At 39.9% G+C, this 25,356-nt stretch overlaps 5 protein-coding genes, 1 non-coding gene and 1 pseudogene across 6 annotated transcripts; 3 read left to right on the top strand and 4 right to left on the bottom strand.

Moving 5' to 3' along the window:
- Positions 1-67: 67 nt before the first annotated feature.
- Positions 68-264, top strand: LOC125582809. The gene has a single exon (XR_007320261.1). It is a non-coding gene; the product is annotated as a U2 spliceosomal RNA (small nuclear RNA).
- An 8,357-nt stretch (positions 265-8,621) lies between these two features.
- LOC111202787 (histidine kinase 5) lies at positions 8,622-13,446 on the top strand. Its single transcript, XM_048746794.1, has 9 exons — positions 8,622-8,917; positions 9,385-10,145; positions 10,515-10,571; positions 10,636-11,164; positions 11,502-11,632; positions 11,700-11,931; positions 12,014-12,798; positions 12,890-13,054; positions 13,144-13,446. Exons 2-9 carry the CDS (start codon positions 9,432-9,434, stop codon positions 13,264-13,266), a joined length of 2,736 nt encoding a protein of 911 aa, XP_048602751.1. The 5' UTR covers positions 8,622-8,917; positions 9,385-9,431; the 3' UTR covers positions 13,267-13,446.
- LOC111202788 (uncharacterized protein At1g32220, chloroplastic-like) lies at positions 13,371-15,447 on the bottom strand. Its single transcript, XM_048746795.1, has 10 exons — positions 15,244-15,447; positions 15,041-15,164; positions 14,891-14,979; positions 14,756-14,811; positions 14,599-14,654; positions 14,400-14,493; positions 14,038-14,117; positions 13,920-13,962; positions 13,759-13,850; positions 13,371-13,677 (listed from the first exon to the last, which is right to left on the bottom strand). Exons 1-10 carry the CDS (start codon positions 15,297-15,299, stop codon positions 13,498-13,500), a joined length of 870 nt encoding a protein of 289 aa, XP_048602752.1. The 5' UTR covers positions 15,300-15,447; the 3' UTR covers positions 13,371-13,497.
- A 557-nt stretch (positions 15,448-16,004) lies between these two features.
- Positions 16,005-17,659, top strand: LOC111202789 (AAA-ATPase At3g28600). Its single transcript, XM_022695731.2, has one exon. The coding sequence runs from the start codon at positions 16,081-16,083 to the stop codon at positions 17,467-17,469; it is 1,389 nt and encodes a 462-aa protein (XP_022551452.2). The 5' UTR covers positions 16,005-16,080; the 3' UTR covers positions 17,470-17,659.
- On the bottom strand, positions 17,639-19,956 carry LOC111202790 (annotated as a pseudogene).
- A 699-nt stretch (positions 19,957-20,655) lies between these two features.
- On the bottom strand, positions 20,656-22,567 carry LOC125581413 (aspartyl protease family protein At5g10770-like). The gene is made up of 3 exons (XM_048746792.1): positions 22,240-22,567; positions 21,715-22,173; positions 20,656-21,648 (listed from the first exon to the last, which is right to left on the bottom strand). Exons 1-3 carry the CDS (start codon positions 22,403-22,405, stop codon positions 20,837-20,839), a joined length of 1,437 nt encoding a protein of 478 aa, XP_048602749.1. The 5' UTR covers positions 22,406-22,567; the 3' UTR covers positions 20,656-20,836.
- Positions 22,568-22,915: 348 nt separating this feature from the next.
- On the bottom strand, positions 22,916-25,171 carry LOC125581414 (aspartyl protease family protein At5g10770-like). The gene is made up of 3 exons (XM_048746793.1): positions 24,881-25,171; positions 24,000-24,437; positions 22,916-23,907 (listed from the first exon to the last, which is right to left on the bottom strand). Exons 1-3 carry the CDS (start codon positions 25,050-25,052, stop codon positions 23,084-23,086), a joined length of 1,434 nt encoding a protein of 477 aa, XP_048602750.1. The 5' UTR covers positions 25,053-25,171; the 3' UTR covers positions 22,916-23,083.
- Positions 25,172-25,356: the final 185 nt, after the last annotated feature.

The raw sequence follows: 25,356 nt of genomic DNA, 5'->3' as shown, positions 1-25,356 counted from the left end.
TAAGGAAAGAAGGATGAGAGGGGATGAGAAGGAGTATAAAAGAGGAGGCGAGTCGACTTAGCAAATCATACCTTTCTCGGCCTTTTGGCTAAGATCAAGTGTAGTATCTATTTTTATCAGTTTAATATCTGATATGTGGTCCTTCGGACCACACGATATTAACTCTATTTTTTTAGGGTGAAGTGTTCGTTAAGGTAGCTTGCTATCTGGGTCTTTGCGAGTCGTCCATGCGTTGCACTATTGCACGGATCTGGCTCAACCCACCAAATCCCAAGTTTAATAATTTATGGATCTGGTCCTTGTATTAATTGTAGTATAACATTTCTCTTTATGTATGTTTACATTCGACTGAGAGTGACCATTTTTGGTTAAAAAGTTGGAATCACGGTTCACAGTGACGTGATTCGGTTGAATCTGTAGCTTTGGATGTTTTTTTTTTTTTTGGTGACTCGAATTAGATTATTATTACTAACTTTTTATATTTTAGCCTCGTAATTGTCGATGGCCGAAACATTGATACCCGTATCCGGTTATTGGAGATTTTCATAAACGTATAAAGAAAGATTTTGTGTTTCTTTGGTGTATATTTCATTCATACTCTTCATGAATTTACGCCTCTTAAACTTGAAAGTCAAAAGCGGATCTAGGAAGGGTTAAAAGATTAAACTATAAGTTATCAACAATAGATCCATTTCAATTAGAGGCATGATAATGTATATACTACGAACCTGATAATATATAGACATTAATTTGTTTTATTGGTACACCATCAAGAACTCTGACAGAGACCCTACACGTGATAAATTATCGAATTTTATTTTAATCTTCTTTAATAATGGAACCAAAAAGTATGAAATGATAGTCATATATTTGGATTTAGAGCAATAATACTAATCCTAGTGTAAACATGAAGCTATGGAAATTCCAAATTTATGGTATTTTTAATGATAGAAACCTAGCATACACCTTGATTTAAGTTTGTCATTGTATGCTGCCTAGTTTTCTTATCATCCATCTTAATTTGTTTTGGGAAATGAAAACATATTTTGTTATTTTTTTTTTTTTGAAAAAATTTTAAATTTTATTTCAAAAAAAAACCTTTGTACAGAGTTTATACTGCTACCATATACAAAGACTACTCATTCAAAGGAACATTTAAAAGAATATCAAACTGTGTAAAATCTGTTATCTTCTTCCAAACCAAACCTCCATAGTTTTCTCATACTTACTTCCTTTCCTTCTAAGTGAGGTTATCCTGTTTCTGATTTGCTTATCAAGTCGATTCACCATACACAAAGCTGGCATTGTTGGATCTCCCACTCTCCTAACATTCCTTTCAAACCAAAGTGCATATATCACAGCTTGAAAACAATATCGAAACAGGATGGACAAATTCTTTTCATGCAGCCCTGTTATCACCAGCTGAACTGCATTAACCCATTGGTGAACACTCCTCGAGCCAGCCAAATCCTTCACTACCCCATACCATACTTCCTTAGAGTAACTACAATAAAAAAATATGTGATCCCTCGTTTCTGTTGTTGCTTTACACAGCCAACAAATTGACTCAGCTTGTGGATTCCATTTAAGAATCCTGTCCCCTGTAGCCAGCCTGTTATGAATTGCCAACCAAGTAATAAAAGCAAACTTTGGAGTAGCTTCGGAAAACCAAATCCCCTTTGCCCAAGGAACCTTTAGGGACCGATCCCGAATTAAATTCCAAGTTTGAGAAGATCTGAACATCTCCTTAAAATTCCCATTCTCCTGCTTCCATAGATAGATGTCATCTCCTCCAGTTAGACCTCTACTCCTTAAATCCAATATTTCTCGATCAATCAACCGTAGAGTGTTAACTCTATGCCTCCTTGCCCTATATATCTGAATAGCTCCCTCAACTGTAGTATGTATAGGGATACCAAGGTCCATGCTTCCTCTGTCTCTAGTCATCTCGATCAATCTACCCAAAGGCGACCATTTATCAAACCAAAAAGAAGAGTTTGAGCCATTGTTTACCTCCACTTTAGATAGCTGCATTGCCAAAGGTCTGAGACGTAGCAATTTCTTCCACATCCATGAACCTAGACTGCTTGTCACCTTCACACTCCAGAAAGAGCCTTTGCGAATGAGATACTTCCAAATCCATCGTACCCAAAGAGAATCACGAGTTGATAAAATCCTCCATATGAGCTTTAAACTTGAAACTCTGTTCGCAGTGGCAAGGTTTTTTAGGCCTAAACCTCCTTCATCTTTTGGCTTACAGACATCTTCCCAAGCAATCTTTGCTTTTCTAGTTGACAGGGTAGGACCCGACCACAGAAAAGCTGAACATATGCTGTTAATTTCCTGGATACACTTGTTTGGAAGCCTATAAGCCGACATCCAAAAACTGGTAATACTGTAGATGACTGATCCAACAAGTTGTAACCTTCCAGCAAAAGTCAAATGTCTCACTGTCCAAGAAGAGATCCGGCTTCTGATTCTAGCAATTAGAGGGCTATAATCGTGTACATTCATCTTCTTTGTTAGAAGAGGGAGACCAAGATAGCGAACTGGGAGAGACCCTGCTTCAAAGGGAAATTGCTCTAAAATAGCTTCACTGTCTTCTGCTTTAACCCCTGCTAGAAACAGAGTAGATTTCTCAAGACTAATATTGAGTCCCGAAATTTCAGCAAACTTCTTGAACACTTCCAGCACCCCTTCAATAGACCTCTTCCTCCCATCCGTAAAGACCAATACATCATCAGCGAAACAAATGTGAGTTAGGCGCAACTCTTTACAGTAAGGATGATAACCAATTTTCTTCTCAATAGCGGCTTTATCCAGAAGAGTTGAGAGCACTTGCATACAGATTACAAACAAATAAGGAGATAGCGAACATCCCTGGCGCAAACCTCTCTTACTATTAAAATATCCCGCCAGTTCTCCATTAACCTGAACCGAGAAAGAAGCAAGCTCAATGCACTTTCGAATCCACATAATGAACTTCACCGGAAAATTTAAAGCTTCCAACACGGTTAGCAGGAAAGGCCACTGCACAGAGTCAAAAGCTTTTGAAACATCTATCTTGACTGCACATCTCTCTGTCACTGATTCTTTATGGTAACTTTTCACAAGCTCCGATGCCAACAGAACGTTCTCCATAAGTAATCTGTCTTTGACGAAGGCAGATTGATTCAAAGATATGAAGAGAGGAAGTAAGCTTTTCATCCTGTTTGCTAGAAGCTTTGAGATGACCTTATATAACACATTGCAGCATTAGATTGGACGATAGTCTTTCATGAGGATTGCATCATTCTTCTTGGGAATAAGTGTTAGAATGGTTGAATTAATCCCCTTTGGCAGAAATCCCTTATCGAAGAAAGACTGAATGGCGACCACAAAATCTCCTCCAATAACTGACCACGAAGCCTTAAAGAACTCACTCGTAAACCCATCTGGACCAGGAGATTTATCCGCAGCCATAGAAAATAAAACCTTCTTCACTTCCTCTGCTGTGACTTCCTTCATAAGCATTCTTCGATCATCCTCAGAACACTCAAAACTGAGAAGAGCTTTCATATCTTCTATATTTGTCCCACAATATTCCGAGGGAATATGAGTTAGAAACTTTTGAAAATGATCCACTGCTTCCTGTTTTATATCCTCTTGAGTAGCTGCAATAGTTCCATCCGAACGTTTGATTTCTCTTATGGAGTTCCTGATTTCCCTTACTTTAGCTGCAGTATGGAAACTTTTATTGTTACCATCACCCACATCCAGCCAGTGAATCTTTGCTCTTTGGCTGATGATTTTTTCCTCTATTGCGGAAAGAAAAATCCATCGCCTATACGAGACAGATTCAGCTTCAATATTGCTCTGAGTGGGATCTTCTAACGTCCTCGTCTGATTATCACAAAGCGTCTTATAAGCTTCTCTTGTCTTCTTTACTATATCACCCACTTTCTCCTTACTCAAACTCTTCAAACTCGGTTTCAAGGCCTTAAGCTTCTTCGACAACCTGAATAAAGCTGAAGTCGAGTTAAACAGAGGCTCTGTCTCAGCCCAAAAATCTTCAATCACCTTAAGAAACTCTGGCATCTCCACCAATGCGTTGACAAATTTAAAAGGCTTCCTTGGCTTCATAACTTCACTCTTTATAATGATCCTACACCTTTGATGATCCGAACAACCTCCCGCTTCAAAAACACAATATGATTGAGGATATTTTCTCCACCATACCTCATTCATCAATGTGCGATCCAGCTTTTTACAAATGACTCCATTATCCCTTTTATTGCACCAAGTAAAACGAGGTCCCTGATATGTCATATCTATCATGGAACAATACTGCACCACTTCCTGGAACTCTCTCATCCCCATAGCGTCATGAAATGAATCCAAACTAGAATGCTCAATCCCATTAAGTATCTCATTATAATCCCCCAGCACAATCCACGGAGCTTTCCTAATAATAGGAGAATCTTGATGCACCTTGAGATCTTTCCAAAGCTCTCTTCTTTCTTCCACCAAATTATAACCATACACAAACGAACAGAATATCTCTTCCACCATTCCTTCCATAAGCACAGAAACCGTAATGAGCTGTGCACTCTGAAAAAACGGGGTTACTCTCACCCCTGGACTCCAAATGACCCATAACCTTCCAAGACGATTATGCTCATAGTTTGTAAGATAATACCACCCCGGGAAAACATCCTCCAAAATCCTCCTAGCTTTTACTTCCTTTACTCTAGTCTCAATAAGACATCCAAATTGAAACCCACATTTCCTCACCCAATCCTTTACCACCTTATGCTTTGACTTTTTATTGAACCCTCTAATATTCCAGAAAAATCCTGACATATTATTGGCGTCGGGTTTTCTTTTTGTTCAGAGAACTAGGATCTGCATCCTGAGTTTTCTGCCCAACCTTATCCTTGAAATATCTGTGGTTCACCTTTGATTCCCTTGGAAGCATTTTACGAGGGATAACCTCTTCCTCCTCCTTTTCATTTTCTTGATCCTCTTCCTCTAACAGATCTTCATTATCCTTTTCACCCCTCTCTTCCTGATCTTCCATCAGAACTGAGAATCTAGATTTAGTGAGAATAGATTGCTGTAAAACCTCCAGATCAGAATGAGATGGAGTTCTACTCATCCTCCCGGGCGAGACCGTTAACCACTCTTTCTCTTCTTCACCCTTCTTCTCGAAATTATTAGACGTCTTTTGTATACTTATATTTCCTTCTGTAGTACTTTCTGATTCCTTTTCATCCTCTTTTTGAATTGTATCTTGTGAGATATTCGGGGATACATCAACCACCTTCGCCACTTCAATCACTACCTCCTGATTCTCCTCAGATATTCCCTCCTTCTTCTTTCCACTATCCTCTCCTCCTATTTCACCCTCTTCTAAAACCTTTTCCTTTTCCTTTTCTAAAGGGCAGCCTTTAGCAGAATGACCCCATTTCTCACAGCTGGAACATTTTGTTGGAAGTCTCGGATAGGTATACTCAACCAGAACTTCCTCACCCTGTATATTAAAGTTCATCTTCCTTGGCAAATCCTTCGTGAGATCCACCTTAACGAAAATTTTTGCCACATCAATCTTTAGACACTGAGCAGTCTCCGGGTGTAACCTCACAGGACTACCAACTGGACTTGTCAGATAACTCAACCCTTTCCACGAGAACATCTTCTGTGGGACATTTTTGATGTGAACCCACATCGGAATGGACTGAGCTGCTGGCTTCTCCTTCTCTGTAACCGGTGACCACTTTGCCATAACTACTGGCACTCCTGCTAGATTCCACATTCCCCTTCGCAATATCCTGTGCCTATCCGCCTGGTTAGGAACTCTAAACTTCATCATGGTTGAGTTCACCTCAAACACCTCAACCCTCTGTGCTTTATCATTCAGATTCCATATCTTATTTACAATCGCGTGAACTTTAGCAATATGTGGAGCTTCCTCTAGGAATTTCCCAATAAGAAAATCCTCCCATAGTGGCTCAACATCTTTTGTGATCTCCTCTGGAACCATCACTGATCCTATTCCATCCTTCATAGTTACCTCCACCTCGTACTTCTTCAACACTTTTTGCCCTTGAACCGCTCCGATCCACGAGCCCTTAGATCCACCCGGAAACATGTTCTGGTTTGATCCACCTTGCTTACTCTCCAGAGCCGGAGCCCTCGGCGAGCCTTCCTCCGATTTCCCACTTTCCGATCTCTTCGAATCCGTAATCGCAACCACCTCACCAAACGTTGTTTCCTCCCGAGATTTACCCTCACTCCTCGAAAGTGGAGGTAATTCCGGCGGATCCGCCGTAGACATGCCGTCGTCGAACGAGAAAATCCCAATCGCTTTTTCGCCTTTTTTTCGCCTCTCAAAACGGTGCGTTTTTTGGAGTTTTTTGGATTTTATTTTATTTTAAACATATTTTGTATGTTGCCCTAAAATGACATATTCACTTGAATATTATAGCTAACTCAACTATATAATAAATATTATTGACTGAAACCAATGCAGTCGTTCACAACAAGAAGTTATGAATGCCCCAACAATTGACAACTAACAAGTATTTGATCACACTCAAAATATATACCTTATTTTCTATTTTAGTTATAAACTAAGACTTCTTAAAACATGCAAACATGTTAAACTTAGATGGATTAAGTCTAACAAGCTATAATATTCTGTAAAATTAGAGACATAAGTATGTATAGGGCGATTCCTCCATTATATTAAAATCCAGCTTTCCACACACATAAAATATACATTTCACAAAAAAAGTACTCATTAAGAAGAAAGATGAAAAGGATTGGTCCTGCTCTAATCGAGAGTTAAATTAAACTAATTAACAAATCCGCAATTTAAGGATTCGTGTCCCCATCCATCTAATATCTCCACATTCTCGTCCTTCTTCGAACTCGTAAGAATAACATTATCCCTAATCCTCAACACGTCCATTTTTGGCGCGAGAGCAAAACAAAAACACAAACACAGAAGAAACATGTTTGTAAAGATCAACTCCACGTGTTGGTCGCCTACAGTTCCACGTAGCAACTATGAGGATGACATGATACATGGGTGGGCTAATCACATATTTATATACTAGTAGCAAGTAGCAACTAGCAACTACGGGGACGGGACAAGAGCCTCCGGGCGCCGTTCAGATCGTGGGACTACATAAGTTCATAACATAAAATGGCTTAGCTGTTGTCTTTCTTATTTAAAAATCTAAAAGGCCCTTTAATCAAATAATTCTGATTACTACTATTATTTTTTCTTAAGTACACTAGCTGATGATTTTTATATTATAGAAAATGGGATTGGTTTTCGACAACTAATTCTGTGCCATTACAGTTGTTGTCCGCTCCATTTAATTGGTGAATAAATGGGGTTTTATTCATTTTTAATACATAGTTTCGTCCGTCTTTATGGTTTCTCCTTTCACAAAATTCAAATTATTGATCATACTTCCCAACTGAAACTGAACTGAAGAATATAGTTTCAGTTTAATACAAAAATATTGTAGTATGTTCGTTGCATTGTGGTACATGTGCTACCTTTGATATGCATAAAACACGAATGCCCTGAACCAATAATTCAAATATTTGTGTACGTTCGTCAAACAATCGACATTCCATATAGACTATATAGAACCACATGCATTATAAATTTAATTATTTCAGAGAAGAGGTAAAAAAGAAGTAAATCATTCATTCATTTGCTGTGTATTGATAGCTACGGGAAAAAAAAAGAAATGATCATTATCCTTTGAATTTCACGTCCAACAATACAAAAGTTTGGAGTCTTCATCAAACCATATCACGGACCTCGTTATTGTTATTCTAAAGTGAGTTATTATAATCATCCGATATATTTCTGAAAGCGTCACACAGTTCACATACCCCTTTTTTTTTTGCTAAATGTAAATATCATATTGAGATAATTGTTATACATAGCTAGATAGCAGCCATTATACAACGCTTGTTACCCAGGCAAAACAGTGAAAAAACAAGGTCACAAGAGAACAAATTTTACCTGATTTCAGCAGGTTTAAACTGAAACTTTGTTATACTCTACTTATATATAGTATAAAGAGTACATCATTGCCATGCACATGTAAATGTAAATGTAACCTAGTTCGTGTTAGTTCCATCATTATTACTAATTTACTACCATATGGTTGCATGGTGAATCAACAAAAAAAAAAAACAAATCGAGTTGCTTTGTTTATAACTGAACTGATTAGTTGTCTCTTGGCCGTCTAGTTGAAAAACCAATCTACAATCTTCTCATTTATATAAAACCGGTTAGTCCATTGGTTCGGTTTATCAAAGAATCGGCCAAATTATGAATCCGAACCGGTTAATGATCGTTAGTAATTGCCGCGCAAGTTCTTGTTACTCTCTTCGATACATTCAAAAAGGTAGGGTCCTTGAATTCATCGGAGCGTGACGTCAACGCGCTCCCTCGTGAAAAAACAGAGAACTTTTAGAAAGAACAGAGAGATGTGGAAATTGTGAGACGAGACCGAAACGTGTCGAATGCTCTGTCATTCGATACCCTGATTCGGTCCTCAGAAAGTAAACCAACGTGCACAGAGTAACGAGCGAGAAAGAGAGAGAAGAGAAAGAGAAAGAGTTTCGCCATTAGAATAGTCGAGTAAGAATATAATATACATTGACCTCTCTGTCTCTTGAGCAAGCAGCACATGCTCCTCTTGTAGTTTTTTTTTTCTCTCTCTCTCTCTCTATCATCTCCGTAAAATAGCATTTGTTTTTTTTGCTCCTATCTTTCACAATTCACATGCACCTCTCTTCCCAATGCTAATCTGAAGTTTTATTTACTCTACTCAAAGACGACGCCGACTCTCTTCAGATCTAACTCATTCATCTTCCTCTTCCTCTCTTCATTCTCCAGCATAAGGTAAAACTTCTGATCCAATTCATTTCTCCATTTCAATCAAATTTGTTTTTTTTTTCTTTTTCTTCATATCATTCTGTTTCCACCTTTGACTCCATCCATTTCATGAGTCTGTTAATACACACATGATGATCCAATTAATAAAGTTTCATCCTTTCTTTAAATTTGATTCTCAGTTTTTTTTTTCTTCTTTTCAATTAGCTAATATTTTCATGTAATAATATTAAATCTATGATCTTATTAGTAAATCAATGATCTTCAATCTGAAAAAAAAAAGAAACTGATCCAGATTTTTTCTTAGTGACTCTCAAAAAACTTTAATCTTTCCCAAAGCTTACCTTTTTTTATTTAACTGTAATTTAAAATTTTCCCGCTATTACATCAATCCCTATTGGTCCACATACTTTAGTCCTTTTTCAGACAGAGATACATTGTTCTGACTTGTAATCTCCTCTGTGTCTGAATTGTAGTGAATATAGTTTTTTTTTGTTGCTATATGAAGAGAAACGCTCATTAAATGGTCTGCGAGATGGAGACTGATCATCAGACCGAAGAGATGGACGTCGAAGTCTTATCTTCCATGTGGCCAGAAGACGTCGGAGGAACCGAACCAGACAACCAGTTCAACGTCGAGAAACCCGCCGGCGATTCCGACACCTTAAAAGAAGTCGACATCGCCGAGAAACGCACCATGGCGGATTTAAAACGTTTACCTGACCTCCTTGACACGACAGACCAAGGCTCCTCTCAGCTCACCAACCTCGTGAAACAATGGGAGTATATGCAGGACCACGCGGTTAGGCTATTGCGAGAAGAGCTCAAGATTTTGACTAAGCAAAGAGAAGAAGCCGAGGCCAAGGAGCTTAAGATCATAGAGGAGCACAACTTCGAGAGCGAGGAGCCTGAGAACGTTCCGGTTTTGGATGAGAGTAGCGATCTTTTCCGCAGGTTTAAGGAGAAGAAGAGGGATAAGTTGGTCGGTAGGAAGAGGATTGAGATCGATGAGGAGTTTGATACTGTTGCGTACTGGAAGCAGAAGGCGTTGAGCTTGGAGAAGATGCTTGAGGCGAGTACTGAGAGAGAGAGGAGGTTGATTAAGAAGTTGAATGAGAGTTTGAAGACTATGGAGAGTCACTCGGCACCGGTCGAAGAGTTGACTCAGAATCTTAAAAGAGCTGAAGGGTTCTTGCATTTTATTCTTCAGAATGCTCCTATTGTTATGGGTCATCAGGTAAGTAAAATGTTTGATTCGCGTTTATTCACAGATTTGTTGATCGTAGATCAAGGTTCTAAAAATCGGTATAAGAAGCAACTCAGTCTTAATCGAAACCATTTAAAAAAAATAACTGATTTATATTATTCAAATCAGTTTAAACTGTTATAAATCGTCTAAAATTAGTTTTAGTCGATATAAATTAGTCTAAATAGGCAATAATGTTAGTTCAAATTCACAATTTTGTCTAATTGTTTTTTTTTTTGTATATCTAATTTTGATAATTAAATATGAAAACTAAAATATTTTATATAAGTGTAATTATACATAAAATAAATCAATAATTAATTAATGTTTCTCTGATTCTCTGCTTTTTTTTTTTTTCAGGATAAAGATCTACGCTACTTGTTCATCTACAATAAGTTTCCTACACTACGAGAACATGTAAGAGACAAAGTAAGTTATGTTCTTGTTTGTCTTCTCGTTTACTGATCATGTTAATACTCAGGACATATTGGGGAAAACAGACGTTGAGATATTCCATGGAGGTGGAGTTAAAGAATCCGAAGATTTCAAGAGAGAAGTTCTTGAAAAAGGAAAAGCTTCAAAGAGAGAGATCACATTCGAGACAGACTTGTTTGGTTCAAAGACTTTTTTGATATACGTTGAGCCTGTTTACAACAAAGCTCGCGAGAAAATCGGTATAAACTACATGGGAATGGAAGTAACTGATCAGGTGAGGAAGAGAGAAAAAATGGCTAAACTTAGAGAAGACAACGCGGTGAGAAAGGCAATGGAATCAGAACTGACCAAGACCATTCACATTACTGAGGAGACAATGAGAGCTAAGCAGATGCTGGCGACGATGTCTCATGAGATAAGATCACCATTGTCAGGAGTAGTGGGGATGGCTGAGATACTTTCTACTACAAAGCTGGATAAAGAGCAGAGACAGTTGTTGAATGTCATGATCTCTTCTGGTGATTTGGTGCTTCAGTTGATTAATGATATTCTTGATCTCTCCAAGGTTGAATCAGGTAATGTTTTCAAGTTTTGGTCTTGTTGTGTGGTCATTTTTCAAGATTCTTGATGACATAACCACATTGGACTGGTCTATTGGTAAGCGGACTTTGAGAAGACTTGGGTTCGAAATATCCCAGGATACTAAATTTGTGTGGCCATGCGGATATAAGTTCATGATTTGGACCTCATTTGAAAATTTATCGATAGTGTCTATCAGTAGACTGCACCTACCATTAGAGTACCTACCATTAAAAGATTAGTTGGAGTCCTTCCATAGGCTTGGGATACCCATGTTAATAATAATTAAAAAAATTCTTGATGACGTATGGTGTTTTTGTGTGTTGTTTTTAGGTGTGATGAAGTTAGAAGCTACCAAGTTTAGGCCAAGAGAAGTAGTGAAGCATGTGCTTCAGACAGCTGCTGCATCTCTGAAGAAAGAACTGACATTAGAAGGGAACATTGCAGATGAAGTCCCTATCTTGGTTAGTACACAAAGAGATAATGTGGTAAAGTCGTTGTAATCTAACTTCTTTTTTTTCATGTTTTTAGGTAGTTGGAGATGTTCTAAGGATCCGGCAGATTCTCACCAACTTGATCAGCAATGCTATCAAGTTTACACATCAAGGAAAGGTTGGCATCAAACTCAAAGTGATACCAGAACCATCCTTTGCAAATGGTTTGGAGTTAAACGCAGACGCTGAAGAACAAAACGGTTTGACTGAGACTGAGACTTCGGTTTGGATTCGCTGCGATGTTTATGACACTGGAATTGGAATCCCAGGTAAGCCAGAAAGCTCCATAACATCAAAATACAAAACTCCAGCTAAGCTAGTTATTGATACGGTCCATGTTTTATTGTGCAGAAAATGCTCTTCCTTGTTTGTTCAAGAAGTACATGCAAGCAAGCGCTGATCATGCCAGAAAATACGGTGGAACTGGTCTCGGTCTCGCCATTTGTAAACAGCTGGTAGAGCTAATGGGAGGTCAACTTACTGTGACGAGCCAAGTCGACTTAGGTTCAACGTTCACGTTCATATTACCCTATAAAGTTGCAACATCGAATGACCATTCGGATGATCAAGATGAGTTCTCTGATATGGTGGATCATCAACCCGAACCAGACGACTCAACCGAAGGATACTTCCAGTTTAAACCGCTTCTAGGATCTATATACTCTAATGGCGGACCGGTCATTGGCAATAACTTCTTACCTCATAAAGTTATGCTCCCTAGTCCTGTTAAGCTCATCAACGGTCAAAGCGAGGCTGTTCAGGTTGAAAACGGTGGTTATATGGATGGACCAAGACATGAAACCCGGTCTGGTCACTGTCCTGAATCACCTCATCAATATGAGAATGGGAATGGTCCATGTCCCTCTAAGGAAAGCGAGTCTTGTAGCAGTTCACAAGCTAGCTCAGAAATGGAGTCAGAGTTTACAGTTTCATCTCCTAGGGAAGAGGAGAAAGCTGAGACAGTGGTCAAAGAGACATCAAAGCAGCCAAAGATTCTGCTTGTGGAAGATAATAAAATCAACATCATGGTTGCCAAGTCGATGATGAAACAATTAGGCTATACCTTTGATATTGCTAATAATGGAGTTGAAGCTATAACTGCTATTAACGGTTCTAGCTACGATTTGGTACTCATGGTAAGACTATTATTCTCTAAGATCCAAAAGACTTCTCCTTCTCAAACTCACTTAATCTAAAAAAGGCTTATGAATCAACTTGGGTTCACAGGATGTGTGCATGCCTGTACTGGATGGTTTAAAAGCTACAAGACTGATCCGTTCGTACGAACAATCTGGGAACTGGGATGCTGCAGTAGAAGCTGGAGTAGACATCAAGACACTGGAGGATAAGCAACTCTGTGTGCGTTCCACAAACCGGCTGCCTATAATCGCGGTTAGAACATATTCTTCAAATAACATTGAACACAGAGCTCTAATGGTTAACTTTAACGAGTAAAATGGGTTGTGGATTTTTTTTTGCAGATGACGGCAAATACATTATCAGAGAGCTCAGAAGAATGTTATGCAAATGGTATGGACTCTTTTATTTCGAAACCTGTAACGTTGCAGAAACTAAAAGAGTGTCTAAAACAGTATCTGCATTGAGAGATTTCAGAGTTTGGTAGTATGTGCGTGCTGTGTATAAAATGTGTAGGGAAAAGTTTTGGAGAGCTATACAAAGTAGCTTGCTCTCTTAGAGATGTACAGTATCAATAAAAAGCTTTGTCTTCTTTATTTATTTGTGGGAAGTTTATGGCGAGAGAAACAAGAAAACATTTTATCAGAGTTAAGCAGCCAAACTCTACATAAACAACAAGAGAGCATAATCAAGCTGGCTTATCTCGATTTCTGTTGGCTGTAACGTTGTATTCCATGAACATCTACAATCCCTGGAGGGAAGACTGGATCCGTAGCTGCTCTAACCGCAACTTTTGCAACCGATTCAACATTCACCGGAGGTGTGAACAAAGGTCCGACTAACGGGAGCTGGTTCAGCGGTTTTGCTTGTTGAAGAACCTACAAAAAAGCCACAAGCATGATGAATAAAGAAGGCTGTGTCTTTTGAGAGATATTGCGGTAAAGAAGGAACTCTCTTACCATCTCCATTGGTGAGCCAAAGACTCCCAATGGGATCTTCATGCTCCCAACGCTGCGAGTTCCATATATAAAACCAGGCCGCAAGACTATCCCTGCACAACATTAACCAAAAAATGGTTAGGAGTCATAGAGAGTTTCGTAATTATGACATGTAAGCTTACCTCCATAAGCAAATCTTGTGAGCAGCTCGGTCTCAGCAGCTCGCTGTAAGGATCAAAAGATATGTCTTAAGACAATGTACCACTAACCAAAAAGGGCTATGCAAAAGCTGTTGTATACCTTTCCCTCATAGTATCCGCTCAACAAGTAGTTGGCTAGACCGAAATCAGCAGCAGAGATATAGACAAATCTTTTCACACCTAATGAACAAAGTGTACCCAATTAGAACGCTGGTAAACTATTGTTCATCCAATATATTTTCCAAGATGCCATTGTGCTTAAAGTTGTAGCACACTAATTCACATAACTTGTGTTTCCCCGCTCCACTAATCCTTACAAAAAGCTCGAAGAGCAACTAAGTATTGAATGCCCTATGGTCACTCAGTGTGTATCTTAGAAATATCACATGGCTATCAAAAAAAATTGGCCTATGAAAGTATTTATACAGCTCTCTGTAATGCAAATAAAAAAAATATGCATACCTTTCTCTGAGGCAGCTCTAATTGCGTTGATATTTGCAGTCCCGTTAATCTTATACATATACGAGTTTGAACCAAAACCACCAACACAAGAGATCTGCAACAATTCATTCCGAATAAATTTATAAAAATGTACAGTTCAAAACACAAAAGGCTGCTAAGTAAGCTACATTATTCCGGATTACAGAGAAAAAAGACATACCACAGAAGTCACTCCATCAAGAGCATCTTTCAATGAATCAGATGACAGAAGGTTTCCTGAAGAAAAAAAAAAGTTTAAAATATATAAGAGGAAAATGAAGATAAAGGAAATAATCCAGCAAGTTCCTAAAACATGTTGAGGAGTTAGTTAACAGTACCTTGATGCCATGTTACTCTACTAGCCCATGACTCTTGTAAAGACGACTTACCTGATCTATATAACAACCCATACAAAATGGTTAATCACAAATAAATCAACTTCTGACATAGATTAGCTAAACAAGATTGAACACCTGCTAAGGCTAGAGACAGATAAGCCACGATCTAACGCTTCTTTACATACATGTGATCCAACAAAGCCATTTCCACCAAGGACAAGCAACTGAGAAGAATCGAAAAGCGTAAAGTTCCAAGATCATGAACAGATAATCACACTATGTTACCTTCTCAGTAGGAGGTGGAGGCACATGTACAGTCTCTGCTTCCTCCACACTAAACGGCTCATCGATTTTGTTAGAGTCTGTAGAGAGATACCTCCCGCCGCCACCGTATGATGCAGAAACGAACCTAATCTCAATTGCAACGACGAAAGCAAGAATGAATTAGCACAATCACCAAACCTAAATTACGGGGAAGAGCCACTCACCGTGTCTGAGCGAAAGACGATTTGAATCGGATCAAACGCGAAACGATCGTCCTCATTGTTTGGATTCGGAGTAGGAGAGAGAGAGAGAGAGAGTAGAGAGTCTGATGTCGACGGAGACGGAGACGGAGGAGTAACGGCCAAGAGCGCGGACACGTCGCCTCTTAACAAGCCTCCACGTAGACACTCTTAACCGGGAGGCTACGAGAGTCGCGCGCCTACGCGAGATCCATACTAAATTATTTGGGCTTTAATTCAAATGGGCCGAAGATAAATTTTCCTCTTTTTTTTTTCTTTTTACATCGACGTAGAACTGTTTTGTCGGCTTGAAAATTCACACGTTCTTGACGCAAACGGATAAACATCACGTGAGATGCATACTGTGGGTGAATGGGGTGACAAGGGTTGAATACCTCACTAATGGTGACAAGGGTTGAATACCTCACTCACTATTGCAATACCGGCCCGCTAATTCGTTCCCATTCATAAATTAACACATCAAATCTAAATTGTTTTCCTAAAAATGTAAAATGAAACCTTATGTAATAAAACAATTCAGAAATCAATATTTTGTTGGGTATTCTTCAAAAAATATATATATATATATTTTGTTGGGTAAATGCAGCATTAAACCTTACCAAAGAAGCAAAGGCTTCAATTATTTGTCTTGATATTTTGTTTTTGTTAGAACCGACCACGTTGACTCGAGTGGACTCACATTGCTTTCCGAGTATATCGTCTATAAATAAGACCGTAACACGGAGCTATCTACACACCAAACTCGAACAAGTCCAATCCAAATCCAAGAAAAGAGATTTTCAAACAGAGACTTGTGTCTTGATGATGATGGGAGGTACGATGGGTTCGAGCATGGCAAGTTTGTTCTTCCTCTGGGCAACTTTTCAGCAAATGTTCCCTGATCACCTCAAGATCGCAATCAAAGAGTTCTTTTTGTCTACACTCCAACAAGTCTCTTTTGTCCAAAGATTCTCCGACCACATCATCAACTTCTTCTCTCCTTACGTTGTCATCAGCTTCCCAGAGTACGAAGAGTACCGTTTCAACCACGCTTTCGCCGCCATCGACACTTACCTTGGCGCCAAAGCAATCGACAAAGCCCATAAGCTCAAGGCGAGTCAGGTCAAAGAGAGCAAAGGTCTAGTTTTAAAACGCGACGAGGCTAAAGTCAGAGATGTGTACCAAGGAGTACACGTCTGGTGGGAGCTTGTGACGACTGGTACTGATCACGATGGAGACAGAACACATAAGCTCACTTTCCATAGACGTGGGTTGGAGATAGTAACCGGATCTTACATTAACTACGTGGTGGAAGAAGGGATATCCATCGAGGCCACGACCAAGAAGATGAAGCTGTTCACGAATAACCCTAGTCTCAACTGGGATACCACTAGCAAGAAAAGCTTGTGGAGACGCATTGATTTTGAGCACCCGGCGAGTTTCCAGACATTAGCTATGGATCCTTGGAAGAAAGAAGAAGTTCTGAGCGATCTCGAGGCCTTCAGAAATGGGAAAGAGTATTACAAGAAGATTGGGAAAGCTTGGAAGAGGGGTTACCTATTGTACGGACCACCAGGGACCGGTAAAACCACGATGATCGCAGCTATAGCAAACCATTTGAACTATAACATCTATGATCTCGAACTCACGGCTATTAAAAGCAACTCAGAGTTGAGGAAGCTCCTCACCGCGACATCAAGCAAGTCGATTATCGTGATCGAAGACATTGATTGCTCTTTAGACCTAACAACGGGAGAAAGAAAGAGAGATGGTGATGACTTGAGCAGCAAGAAAGATAGTGAAAAGAAGGAACAAAGCGAGAGCAGAGTCACGCTCTCGGGGCTTTTGAATTTTATAGATGGTATATGGTCGGCTTGTGGTCAAGAGAGGATTATCATATTCACGACGAATCATATGGAGAAACTAGACCCGGCTTTGATCAGGAGAGGGAGAATGGATATGCATATTGAGTTGTCTTATTGTAGCTTCGAGGCGTTCAAGGTTCTTGCAAAGAACTACTTGGATGTTGATTCTCATCCTCTGTTTGGTGAAGTTGAGTCTTTGCTTAAGGATACAAATGTCGCTCCAGCTGATGTCGCGGAGAAACTGATGGCCAAGAATCAAAGAATAGAAGTAGACGGGTGCCTTGAAGACTTGGTTCAGAGTTTGGAGAGGAAGATGAAGGAACAGAGAGGTCAAGATGAAGATTAGCTGGTCAGAAGAAGAAATCTGGATTGTTTTAGGACAACCTCCGACTTATCTATCTTTTAATATATTTATGTAGTGTCTGATAGGATTCTATTACTGTCTCCAGCATGTTAGCGTACGTTACTACCTGAATTTAAACCTGTTTGAATGTGATGTATGAGTTTTAAGAATATTCTGTTTTTGAAGACCAATATTTAAATATAAAATTAGCAAGATTTAAGTTACAAATTACAAACACAAACCTAAATGAAGAGTTAAATCCAAATGTATAGATGTAATCATAAACATACATTTCATATTAAATACATATGTAATCCTAAATCCAACCACAATCAAGGATCTGTGAGTTTGTTTGCTGTCTTTTGAGGGAACGCTATGTACCTTATCGGAAACTCAGAAGTGTGCATTATCTGGTTTATTCACTCTGATGATGTCCTCTGAGTCGACCTGATCTTGCTTACTTTCACTGGATGAGATCTTAAGTTCTCCAACTTGCGGCATTAGATTAGCTTCGTTGGATGACGAGGAGCTGGGGTGGCTTGATGAAGCTGTCTCCAAGAAACGGACGATGACACATGTGATGTTGTCTGCACTTCCTCTCTTTATTGCTTCTCCCACAAGTTTCTTCGCTGACTCCTCTGGATCTTCAACTTCCTTAACCATCGCAACTGCTTCCTGCATAATATAAAGATTGTGACAACTAACAACTATAGAGGTTAAGTAAAAGAAGCAATTTAAACGTTACAGACCTCATTAGAGAAAACATCCCATAGCCCATCACTTGCTAGGATCAGAAACTCAAGAGAATCATCAATCTTTTGCCTCCTGGATTTCTGGATCAGCAACAACGTATTGCTTCAGAAGACGATCACCAAATGCACGAGAAACTGCAAGAATACCTCCAACCCTCCAAGTTCCTATTCAATTAATGAAAGCAAACACCAAACACACATACATTTAAGACTATCTATTGAGAAAAAGTATGAACCAACAACAACTGTTACATACCTGCCCACATCACAAACCCACCAGCATTCTCAATCCTTTCACGCTCATCACTTTGGTCTGGTTTATGGTCCCTTGACACAGCAATGGCTATAACCACACAGAATCATGAGAAAAAAAAATCATCTGAATAATTACAACAAAATAAATAAACAATCATAACTGATGTACTAAACAAATTAACTACCATTTCCGCCTCTGCTGATAACAGCTCTTGAATCACCAACGTTGGCAACAATTAAACGATCACCAATAAGTATAGCCGTCGAGGCAGTGGAACCAGCGTCTCTATTGTGACTATTCTCTGACTTGAGAAGTTCAGAGTCTGTATGGTTATAAGCATCAGCTGGAAAAAAAAAATTAACGCCAATTAGACCGCAGCATGGATAAATACATTGTGTTAAAAAAAAAAGTTTGTTCAGGTTCTTGAGGGAGTGTACTTATAGCTGACTTGGTGTCAGAGATGAACTTTGGATGAGTGATTAGATTACTGAAAAGATGACGCTTCACATACTCAGCTGCTCTGGCTCCACCATGGCCTGCCAAAAACAACAAGTATACAGTCATCCCAAAACTAAGCCTACAAGCACTACCAGAACCAATCTTAAGGTCATGCATGACTCATGGCACAAGTGAACCATCAAGATTCATAGGGTGAACGATCTATTTCCCTATCAGAACTATCGTATAGCATCAGATACTCACCAAACTATAACTTCGTGCTAAAATTCGATAAGTTTAAATTGTAAACTTAGTTGGTTATTAGTAAATCGATTAAAACCATGGTCTATGGATAATTAAGTTCCCGACTACCAATTTGGGGAGAAATAAATTTAAACTTATGATTTGGGGAGAAATCATAGTTTGATGACGAGATTAGTTTTCTTGAGAGAGGTAAACATATACATACCATCAAAAACTCCAAATAAACCAACGATTTGTCCATCGATACCGTCGATCCTCGTCTCGAAAAAGTCTTCCATAGACGATCTCTTCCCAGCGGAGCTCGCGTATCCATAGCTGAATTTTCCGTTCTGGCTGAAACCGAATCATGTTAACAACACAAGATCGATCGAAGATCCTCGATAAGAATTCAAATGATCAAAACAGAATCAATCACGTGAGAGATACGTAGATCCAATTCCAATCGAAAACAAAAGTGAAACCACAGCTAGAATCAAATAATCAAGAGGCGGTTATGAGATTGAATTTGACCTGAGACCTCCGCCGCTCGCCGGAGTTTCAACGGTCTGCGTCGGGTTGGAACACGACAACGCCAAATCCAGATATCCCATAGCTTCTTCCACGAAAATTTCAAAAGGTAAATCTGCTCGGGATGTTCTCGTCTAGCCTGAAACTTCCATGAAAGAATCACGAGGAGAGAGAAGAAGAAGAAGATGATGATGGGGGAGAGATTCACGTGTTTGATCGACGTTTCGAGAGCATATTCCGGCGAACGATTCATGGTAATTATAGAAAGTAGAAAGATCTTATCACAGAAGAACGAACACACACAAGTCAAAAACCGCTTAACCAATGGCGCGTTGACAGATACTGACACGTGGCGCTCGTTAACCGGTGGTTTGACTTTAATGTTTTATTAACCATCAACATTGACCATGGGCCTTAAAAATGAGCCCATGGACCTGTACTTTATTAACTTAATTAAGGATAAGACTATTCCTACTGCCAAACAGTAGCGTAAAATAGGTGCTTTCATATGGCAGGTATCTTCAGTGGCGTGAAACAGTCTGTTGATCCTTTTCTTTCCATCAACACAGAAATGTAAGTCTCTCTGAACCAAGATTCTACTGCAGAGCGCTAGAGAGTTGACTAGAAGATGTAACCAAGAGTGGGAACCACCACTGTCTTGGATCAACAATTTTATCTTAGCTGTAAGTGATATTTGAGTAGTCAGATTTTAAAACACAAAGATCACAATGTGGAATATGTCATAGGTTGAACTTTGGTTTTGTGAATAAATAAAAAGAGGTTTATTGATTATTACCAGCTACAAATGTCATCTTCACGCCAACTAGTTAGCTTTTACTGAATATGTTGTTTAGTTTTAGTTTTTTACTGGACCTATAATTAATAATTCGGATCAAAATTATTCATAACTACTAATATTTTATCTATGTGCTTGGATACTCAAAATCCAGTATAGTGTATGAATTCAAACTATATTTTTAAAGATATGATTATTATATATTTTCAGTAATTGTTATTTTGTAATATACATGTAAAACTGTTTAATAAATATACTTATCAATCTATCACTCGCTCACTCAAATTACACGCTTAAATAATATTTAATGATTGTGCCAAATCCTTAAAATAAGTGTAACCATTTTTTCCTCTCTTTTTAACTACAACCATTCTGAGCAAAACCTATCCGTCCACCCGCCCTATCATACACAACTTGTAGCGTCATTTGCTGGACGCTCCCAAAGATGGCTAAGTCACCATCGTTGCCATTGCCTGCAAACGCCAAGCAAACATGCGATGCATTCAACGGATACAAAATCCCATTTAAGCCAAGTTCCACGGTGGTGCCGCCTCCGAAGGAGAACGAAACTTTCGGGACAGACATCGTGTCGAAACCTTTGGGATCGTAACACGTGTCCAAGAGTTCTACCGCGGATGCAGTCGTGTAGTTCTTCATGTTTTCCTTAAACGCGCCTCGCAATGCTGCATAGGCCTTGGGAGGGAGGCGAGTGATCACAGTGCCGGAGTCGATTATAGCACGAGGGTGTGAGAACACGGTTGATGGAATCTCCAGTTTCTTACCTCCCACGGTGATGCTTACTATATCAAGACCATATAAGTGCGTTTTTGGTAAGGATTTGATCGGCGTGTACTTGACGGAACTAGAGATTCCAGTGGATCCGAAGGTGAGATGGCCGGTTCTGTCGGGAGAAGGGAAACAATAAGAGAATATATTATTGTACTTGTTCGCTGTCTGCGAAGGAAATGAGAGTACGTGGCTGCTAAGGCCGAGTAGTCCAGCAGTGTTGTCGTTAATGTTAGCCTCTTTTTCACTGCAGCCAAAGTGAATGCCGGAGAAGACATCAGCGGTCGTTACGGTGAATTTATCCTCGGCGAGGTATCCCTCGGAAGACGAGTTATCATTGTAGTCGATGCTGTAGCAGCAACGAGACGCCGAACAGGGAATATCTAATCGAGGGGATAAAAATTTAAAACTCGGTTAAACGTAACAAAAAAAAACTGTAAAAATCGAACCTGTGGATCTGATATCATCACTACACACTCGAGATGTAGATGATACTGTGTTGAAGGAAGTAGACGATGAAGGATTAAAGATGTCTTTGTTTTTAGAGTTGCAAGCTAAACTTATATATCTACGGGATCTACCGCATTGCCTGCACTTTGTCCACGTCAAATCGCTGCCAGTGTCTATGATCAGTGGCTGGTTGTGTGTAGGTGTTCCGATTCCGATTGTCACGATGTAGCTCCCCGAACCGAGATCTTCCTTGCTCTTGCTCTCGTCCTTAACCGGTAAACCGGTTTGTGTAAGTCGGTCTTCCAAATTATTTGTCAGCTTTGAGTGGATAGAGTCCACTCGTGCTTGGTCGCGTCTGAGGATGTCTGCACGGTCGAGTTTAACAGCTTTGCCGCTCCTGAGAGGCGAGCACGCGCCGTGCTTGTGCACCACGCGCAGCGACGACTTGGTATCATATTCTGAGCAAGAAACTCATGTAAGCAAAAGACCCACAAGACGCCTAATAGAGTAAACTTGTTAGTTACCTTTTGAAGAAGGAACACAAGAGGATGAAGGAGAAAGAGAGCTGAGCTGGATTGTATGATAATCAACTCTTCCACTCTCTCTTTCTTGAGCTCCCTCTGTAAAACCCCTGTTGAGATATACACAGAGGAGTATTATGATATTCAACAGATTCCTAGCAAAGCTCATTTTGCTATTCCTCACAGCAATGTTATTTAAATTGTCGCTCAATTACGTGCAATTGATTGGTTTTATTTTATAACAAATATGTGTTGCCGGTTAAGCTCTTTGCTACCACATATATATCAGATAAGTAATGGACATGACGACGCCATTTCGTTTTTTGTCTTAACTTTGGCGTGCGTACTATAGGGGTTGTAATAGTCAACGACATACGATTATGTGGTTGTGGCTCTATACTCCCAAGTTTTCAAGTTTGGCGTGCTTATAACCAATATTCCACTAAATGTTAAATGTCATTCTGTGTCTATATTCCAAGTCTCAGAGTATGTAAGTCTAGCCGTTCTAAAGGGGTTGTATTGTTAAACCCACTAAATAATTGACTGAGCACTGACCTAAGTCAATTGCAAAGTATGCCACTGACCTGAGTCAATTGCAAAGTATGCAATGTTAAGACAATGCCCAAAGAAATTGAGTTTTTCAACAGTTTGAAATTTTTAATTTGAATTTGCACACAGCTTCTCCAATAGAAGGTATAACTGTTTTGTTGTATCATCCACACAAATTTATTTCTGTACACTTTACTTCACAGGCCCATAACGATTTCAGCCCAATTACACACTTGAATAACGGATAAAGCTAATTAATGCCAAATCCATATAATTAAATCCACCCCTTTTTTAAGCTTTAACTACACCCATTTGGAGCAAACCCGACCCGCCCGCCCGCACCATCGTACACAACTTCCAGCGTTTGCTGCTGAACGTTCCCAAAGATGGCAGCGTTAGTGTCATCGCTATTCCCCGCAAACGCCAAACAAACCTGCGACATCTTAAACGCGTATAGAACCCCCGTCGATCCAAGCTCCACAACCGCGCCGCCGCTGAAAGAAAACGCCACTTTCGGAATCGTAACCGTTTTTAACCCGCTGAGATCGAAACACGTGTCCAAGATCGAGACCCCCGACGCGCTCGGATACTGACTCATCTTCGCCTTGAACGCGTCTTTCAGCGCCGCGTAAGCCTTCGGCGGGAGACGAGTGATGACGGTTCCGGAGTCGATCAAAGCCCCCGGAGTTGAGAACACGGTGGGAGCGATCGCTAGCTTCTGACCTCCGACGGTGATCCCGACGATGTCGAGGCCGTAGAAGGACGTGCCTTCGGTGATGGTGGAGATCGGAGTGAACTTGACGGATCTGGAGATTCCGGCGGTTCCGAAGGTGAGATGGCCGGTGTAGCTGGCGGAGGAAGGGAGGCAGTAGGAGAAGATCTTGTTGTATGTTGTTGCAGTCTGCGACGGGAAGGAGAGCTTGTCACGGCCGAGTCCGAGAAGTCCGGCGACGCCGGTGAAGAGTCCTTGGTTGTTCTCGCCGCATCCGAAGTAAACGCCGTCGAATACGTTGGAGGTCGTTAGCGTGAACTTCTCCTTCGCGAGAAACCCGACGGAGAAGGATTGATCGCCGTATTGAATACCGTAGACGCACGTCGAAGCTGAGCAGCTTCCAGAGTTACCTAATCTCGGCGGGAAAAAAAACGGTTAAAATTGGGAAACCGGTTTAACATAACCGGATTAAAATTGAAAAACCGGTTAACAAAAAGTAAACCTGTAGCTGAAGAGAGAGAAGTACACGCGGCCGAAGAGCACGAGACGTTGTAGTACGAGGAAGACGAGGACGGGTTAAAGATTGGTTCCTTTTGAGAATAGCATGTTTGAACGCACGGCTCGCATTGAATCCACGTCAGATCGCTTCCTGTGTCGAAGATGAGAGACTGGTCGCGTTTCGGTGTTCCGATTCCGACCGAAACGACGTAGTTTCCTGATCCGAAGATGCTCCCGTCTTTAGCCGGTAGAGCCGTTGACTTGCTTTGTCTAACTCTGTCTGTGAGCTTCTTGGACAGTTTTGAGTGGATTGAGTTTACGCGCGCTTGGTCGAGTCTGAGGATCTCTGCATGGTCTGGACTCGTCGTGGCCTTGTCACTGGTTAAAGACGAGCACGTGCCGTGCCTGTGCGTCACGTGCAGTGAGGACTTTGTATTAGACGCTGAGTAGATAAGTTCACGTTAGACACAACAACAAAAATGCATACAGATTCTCCAAAAATAAACATTAGTATTATGGTGGTCGTTGATGTATTATTCATATATTATCTAAGAAAATAAAATAGAAAATTTCATTGTGATGTCAATTATTGGAGTCAACGTCACAGAGTTGTATTCATATTAATTAACTCACTTAACTAGCTAGCAAAAGTATTCATATTTTCAATCAAGCATGTATTACACATCTAATAATCATGTGCCTTACTGGCAGTAATTTGGCCGTGATTGTAACTTAATTGATATTAAACAATACCTCCATATGATCTTTACATAATAAGGACGACAAATATATAAAAGGACATACGAATAACATATTTATCTACCGTATGTATATAGCATAAACACAATGAATAATCATAAATTGAATTGACTAAGAAAATACTACCTCTGGTGGAAAGAACACAAGGTGATGATGATGAAGGGAAGAGAGAGCTTAGTTCTATAGTATGAGTTAAAATCTCTCCACTCTCTCGTTTTTGAGCTCCATTAGCACTACCCCAGTTGAAACATACACAAATGATTATTATGATATTCAATACATTCCTAGCAGAGCTCATTTTCTCTCCCTCTCTTCTTTGTCCCTTACAATAATAAAAAGTGTGACTCAATGCATGACAATGGTTGGTCCTTTATAAGCAGGCTCAAGAAAGTCTCTAGTGGAGGTTGTTAAACTTTAGAAGCAATCCAGTCATCCACATATCACATAAGTTAGGGGACTCCAATCGTTTCACTAACAAGTTGGATAGCGACACATCATCTAGCAAAGGAGCATTATTGTTATTTTTGTGTGTTTTGTCGTTCACACACCAAGCACAATATAATTGGATAGATATTCCATTACGTGAGTAGTAAACCTAGTAG

The sequence above is a fragment of the Brassica napus genome, chromosome C2, assembly GCF_020379485.1.
Source record: "Brassica napus cultivar Da-Ae chromosome C2, Da-Ae, whole genome shotgun sequence".
NCBI classification, from domain to species: Eukaryota; Viridiplantae; Streptophyta; class Magnoliopsida; order Brassicales; family Brassicaceae; genus Brassica; species Brassica napus.
This window is presented reverse-complemented; position numbering and strand designations above follow the sequence as displayed.